This window comes from Limulus polyphemus, unplaced genomic scaffold, assembly GCF_000517525.1.
Source record: "Limulus polyphemus unplaced genomic scaffold, Limulus_polyphemus-2.1.2 Scaffold2258, whole genome shotgun sequence".
In the NCBI taxonomy this organism is placed as follows: Eukaryota; Metazoa; Arthropoda; class Merostomata; order Xiphosura; family Limulidae; genus Limulus; species Limulus polyphemus.
Genome location: NW_013667868.1, coordinates 187,648 through 193,983, shown reverse-complemented (window position 1 = coordinate 193,983; position 6,336 = coordinate 187,648). Strand labels below are relative to the sequence as shown.

Here is a 6,336-nt window from a genome sequence, read left to right as displayed (position 1 = left end):
CACCACCCACCGCCAACTCTTGGGCTACTCTTTTACCAACGAATAGTGGGATTAACCGTCACATTATAACGCCTCCACGGCTGAAAGGGCGAGCATGTTTGGCGTGACAGGGATTCGAACCCGCAACCCTCAGATTGCGAGTGGAGTGCCTTAACCACCTGGCCATACCGGGCAAAAAAGTATGAGTCATATGTAAGATTATAAGGAATGTCAACGAATCGAAACTTGAAACTAAAACGTTTCTTAATCAAGTGGTATCTTAATTCTAAACCCATTCTTTGAAGCTTAAAAGTAAGAGGTTTTTGGTTAATTCTCACGTTTTTCATTGAAATAAACGCATATGAAAAAATAACAAATAAAATTTACATACGGAAGTGTAGAACTGGTATTTCGTGGATTAGAAAAACATAAAATTTATTAACATTGTAGCAGTTTATTGAAGAAGCATCGAATGTTACCAGTTAAATATTCCTGTTACATTACAACCAAACAATGTATTACTTTTGTTTCCCATATCCTTTTTACACAAAGCGCACCTTGCAAACTAAATGTTCTCACGAAATCATTTTCTTATCAAATATTCGTTCATAGAATGATGTATTTATAGTAATTAAAAATAGAGCTGAAGTTTTAATTACTTGAAATTACATCAACAGAAAGCCTTATGGCTAATGTGAAAATTGAATTGCTTTATATACTTGTTCAATAATACTATTTAAAGGTTTGACTTTTATTAAAACAAATAATTAATTCCCGAAAAAGCTACTATCTTATTTCTTTTTTTTATGAAAACTTAATGATAAAAATCTTTGAATCAGCTGTTCTTTCTCTGCACTAACTTAATCACGATCTGATCGCAGGTTAGGAAGTGTCCGGAATTAACCGGCCAGCTTTATGTGGCTTGTGTGTGTGTGTAATTTTAAACTCTTGTGTAATATTTCAGTGTTTCCTTGTTTAGAAAAAAGAGCACAGTTTTAGCGCGGTAGAGACTATAAATACTGTAAAGACTGAGAGTGAAGCAACAGACTCACCAACTGGTCTTCTGTGTGATTGTTCAGGACTCAGAAAGAACTGATATGCTAGTTGTAAGTATATAACAGTGTTTTTCAACAGACACGAAACGACGTAACTTTAAGTTCAGAGATTTAATCCTCATTTTATCTAGATGAAGGAAAGATATGAAAGCTAAGAGAATACGATCAGTTTTATCAGTGAAACAGTATGTTAAAATGTATGACACTTTTCAGGAATTACAAAATATACCGTGAAAAGTTAATTTAAAAACTTTTATGTAGTGTCCAAATAATTACCTGTTGAGTTTGTTCCTGTTTTTATTTTAATAAAAAATATATAGTTCTATGAGGAAAAGCTGTGATATTCTAGGCCATATTAATCAAAGAGAAAAAAAACAAGTTTTACTTTACTGTAAAAAAACCTGCCAATATTGGTAGTGAAATATTTACATATGTGTGTAAAACTATGAAACAAAACCCATTTCGGTCCCATTATTCTCAGAGTAAAGCCCAAAACTCTCAGTCTTCGAGAAGATATCCTGATAACGTACAGTAAAATATAGTCTTTTGTGTGAAACCAAGATAAAATTTTTGGTCCATGTTAATCATAGAGAAAATACCAAAATTCTAAATCTACGGGAAGATATCTTGTTCATATTATTAAATTTAACCCAAACACACACACGTACATACAAACACACATTCAGATGTCGTTAAGTTAAAAAAATTCTTATATCTAATCTGTAGGCCGTGGTTTTAGTGCTACTTCTTGGAGCAGCTTTCGGCGCTGAGGATAAGAAGGAGGACTTGAAGAAATCAGAGACATATGCTACACCTTACTACGGTGGTGGTTACGGACCTGGTCACGGTCCGTAACCTACAGGTTTGCGGTGTCCACCATAATCGTTCAATCCATGCTGTGCACCGTACAGTCCATGGGAACCACCAGCATTATGAAAGCCGGACTTCTTGTCGTAAGAGTAAGCTTTCTCATACCCGACACCCTTGTTACGGGCGTAGTGGTCAACGTCTTTAAAGCCACCACCATAGCCGACATGAGCACCATGGGCACCCAAATTCCTGTGGCCAGCATAATCATGAAGTCCGTGTAGTCCTTGTCCGTACCTACCATGAAGTGCGTGTAATCCATAGCCACCTTGTCCGTGAGCACCATAACCGGCGCCATAACCACTGTAGCCACCATATCCATTAATAGGTGCATAACCATAGTCCATAGGAGTTTACGACGGGCATGGTGGTGCTGCTTACGGTGCTAGGGATCTATATGGACACCAAAGGTATGGCAAATATGGTCATCTGGGTGCCAACTACGGTGGCCTTGGAGACTTGGGCTATGGTGGATATGGCCACGGAGGATTAGGCTATGGTGGATATGGTAACGGAGGATTAGGCTATGGTGGATATGGTCACGGAGGATTAGGATATGGTGGATATGGTTACGGAGGGTTAGGCTATGGTGGATATGGTCACAGAGGATTAGGCTATGGCGGAGTTGGCTATGGAGGGCTAGCCTATGGTCATTAATAATCTGCATATATTGTATGCAAATAACGAGGTAATGGTAACACTGTTTTAAAATTAATATATTAGTAATGTTTACCATTGTCCTGTACGAAAATGTAAAATAATAATTTTATGTAATATAATAATACTTGATGTGCAATAGCTGAACATTGAGAGCAGTAAGCTGTATTTGAAACTTCATGACATAGACATGTTTCTCATGAATGTCCACAAAATAGATGAAAGAATTATAAAGAAAATGTTTCTTAAAAAATAGTATTTTACTCTATATAGTTAGAGTCTTTAAAAAACAAAAAAAAAATATTTATTTTATTCTAAGAAAATTCAAATAATTGAAAAGAAGAAGCTTTATTCCTCCACCAATAATCTTTACAGTTTATGGAGCTACAATATGAAACTACTACCTCCGTTTGCTGTTTTAAGAAACATTAGTGTATAATATCGCTTTCCTCGGACCGCAGTTTACTTTAGTTTCTATATCACTGATATCATTGTATTTGTTCATCTATTATAAAAAATATTGTAAACGATTATTTGGTCCAGAATAACTCTGTTCATTCGATATAAGGAAATGCTTTATTAAACAAATACAGTTTTTATAGGTTTTGTATATCGAAACTGTCTTAAATAAATGGTTGATAAATATTCCCTTTGATGTGATATGATTGATAAATGTTAAAAGTAACACACTACACATTACCACAAATTTATTTTAACCTTTAGCTACATAAAATTTGATTATTGTTTGTTTGTAGTTAAGCATAAACCTACACAAAGTCTATCTGTGCTGTGCCTACCACAGGTCTCGAAACCTGGATTTTAGCGTTACAAACCTTCAGACTTACTGCTTAGCCACTAACGATCCTACATAAAGAAATTTTTACATGCAAGATTTGTTTTTCAGTGTGTGTGTGTTAGGGTATTTTTAAGTACTAGTTAATTTTTCTTCGGTTATAGTTACAGTATTTGAATCTAAACTACGTGACAGAGGGACGCGCATTCTTCACACAATTCAGTTGAAGTACTGTATCAGTTAGAAATAATATAAAATATCCACATTTCTATACACCAGTCAGCTTAGCCTATCCTTCATCTAAGTTCACATTAAAGACACTTAAATGTTGTTGTTGAAATACATAAGATGTATGACATTTTCTTTCATTCTTTGTTGCAATATCTGAAGTTATAATTTGTATTACAGTTTCTAATTCAAGCAACTGTTATTCTTCTAAAGAAACAGCTAATTTTTCTATGAAGTGAGCCATATGGGAACTCATTTAACCCCAGTTAAGTTCTTTAGAGTTAGTGTTGTTTCAAGATAATCTTGAGAGTTTCGATATAAATGAACCGTTCAACAGCATATAAATAAAGAAGTTATTTGATTTGTATTCAGTTGTCTCTGTTTGAGTTCTTTATTCCACACGTAATCTTCCTCGAGTTGGTGGCTTGTGTGCTCCGCTCACAACTGCACGATCCGAAATCCAAATAAATTTCTTTGTAACGAGTGTAAAGTCGAACCCAAAGACTAAACCCACAGGCTGCCCACAACTTCGTTACAGATTGACAATAAAACAATAAGTAACAAATTTAATTTTTCAATATGTTATTTGGGAATTTCTCGTGTTAACTTACTTGATAACTTAACTAATGATGTGTCTATGTTATTGAACATAATAGAAGGTCTTACTAACGAACATCTAGACTCTCAAAAGGAAGAACTCAGTGAGTACGATCATAATCTGTATAGCTGTATTAACAATTATTCTAAGATATCTTTCAGTAGTTCTACTATAAGTGTTATTAAATCTACTATTTCTTTAGTACAGTTAGTATTCTTCACTATTCTCTCTTCATACATTATGGAACCTTAAGTGAAACACTGTTAGACTAGATCAGAAATAGCATACTTACAAGGAGTTTGTGTGGCAAACTTCTTGTAGATTCTGGATTACTGCCATCTTCTTCTGGACTCCGATCAAACTAGAGAAGTCGGAGAAGTGCCGTTTAGAGTCGGAAACACGGAATTATAGACACAATTTTTAGTGTTTTTCCGATTGTTCAAGAAGTTTAGCAGATCTACTTTCAAAAGTAGTTCCTTTAACTCGATTGGTACAAGTGGGATCTTTCAGCAACAAGTGGACTTTTCCATCAGACTGTAACCAAAATCCACTTTGTTATTGATCCTTACAGAACTTATTTCTGTCCCTTATCTAATATCTTTGGCGAAATCATCCAATACCATTAACTTAGGGCGTATAGAGACAAACCATGTAATTCCAGTCTCTTCATTACAAGTATTTTACTCTTGTCTTTCATCGCCGTCCGTTAACCGCTTTTTGTGTATCATTGGCTCATTTCGTCATGGTTTTATTTAAACTATTGGGGTTCCAACACATACTGCTGTGTTACTGGGGAGGGGTGGGGCTCTACAAATCAGATATTTTGAACAAAATTCAGCATTATAAGAGTCAATGACTCTTTTTTTTTTATATCAATGAGTATAAGAAATGAGATTAGGATAATTATATATGTAAATAATATCAAATCATAAAAGTACTCTTTCTGAAATTCACAAATAAAAACATTCTCAAAATTTAAACATGGGCAAGTCGCAATTAAAAATGATGTTAAAGGTGAATTAATTAACACATGAAGTAAAAATTTTTCTTAACAATGAGTTATCTTAATTCTCCCTTTTCTCGAGATGTACTTCGAAAAAATAATCGATGAAAGTTAACATCGGAAGTGTAAAACTAGTACTTCGTGGATTACACTAATGTAAGATGTGTTTTCCTTGTAGCAATTTATCATACTGCCAAAGTGATGAAGCATCGAACGTTGCCAGTTAAATGTTCATGTTTCCCTACAACCAAACTAAATACACATTTTTTCATATGTGAACTAAAACTTGACATGAAATTATTTCCTTGTCTAACATGTTTTAAAAAATCCAGGTACACGTTTCGATAAAATACAAATATAACTTAGCATTTAAAACTTATTGGACATACTTTGACCGAAAATATTATTGCCATTTACAAAAACTGGAACGATTTGTATATATCTGATTAATAATACTATCTTATGGTCTGATTTTATAAAAGGAAATATACACATTCCTCGAAAAGCAAATATCAGATCTCTTTCTATCAAACTGTTCAATGATCACCTAATGATAAACGTTTTTGAATCAGCTGTTTTCTCTGCACCATGTTAATCACAATCTGCGTTCAGACTACGACGTGTTCGGAATTAACATACTTGATTTCTGTCACAGTTTTTTTCTTGTGTGAATTTCAACTCTTTGTACGATTTCAGTATTTCCTTGATTAGAAAATAAGAATACAGTTTTAGCGCGGCAGAGACTATAAATACTGTAAAGACTGAGAGTGAAGCAACAGACTTTCCAACTGGTCTTTCCTGTGTGGTTGTTCAGGACTCGAGAAGAACTGATATGCTAGTTGTAAGTATATAACTCTACTTAGCGTTTTTCATTCTCAAATCTTAAAACGACGAAAATTCAAACAGGAATATTTAATTTTCAATTTATCTACATCAAAGAAAGATATGAAAGCTAAAGAAAATATGATTAATTTTGTCGGTGAATAATTATACAGAAATTCTTTAAAATGGAATTTCTTCTGGAACTTTAAAATTTATCGTGAAAAGTTGAATTAAAAATATTTATCTAATGTCTAAACGCCCTCCAGTAGCACAGCGGTATGTCACACACACACACTGAAAACCAAATATTACATGTAAGAATTTCTATATGTAA

At 33.9% G+C, this 6,336-nt stretch overlaps 2 protein-coding genes across 2 annotated transcripts in view; one reads left to right on the top strand and one right to left on the bottom strand.

The window, feature by feature from the left end:
- Positions 1-1,894: 1,894 nt before the first annotated feature.
- On the bottom strand, positions 1,895-2,248 carry LOC106466438 (cold and drought-regulated protein CORA-like; the record flags this gene model as incomplete). The annotated part of the gene is made up of 1 exon (XM_013926721.1): positions 1,895-2,248. A coding segment is annotated over exon 1 (354 nt), but the record flags the coding sequence as incomplete, so codon positions are not given.
- Positions 2,249-2,265: 17 nt separating this feature from the next.
- The window catches only part of LOC106466437 (glycine-rich cell wall structural protein 1.0-like), a 6,074-nt gene continuing 2,003 nt past the window's right edge, over positions 2,266-6,336 (top strand). Inside the window, exon 1 of the mRNA XM_013926720.1 lies at positions 2,266-2,370. Within this exon, the coding sequence (XP_013782174.1) occupies positions 2,266-2,370 (105 nt within the window). The remainder of the gene's footprint in view (positions 2,371-6,336) is intronic.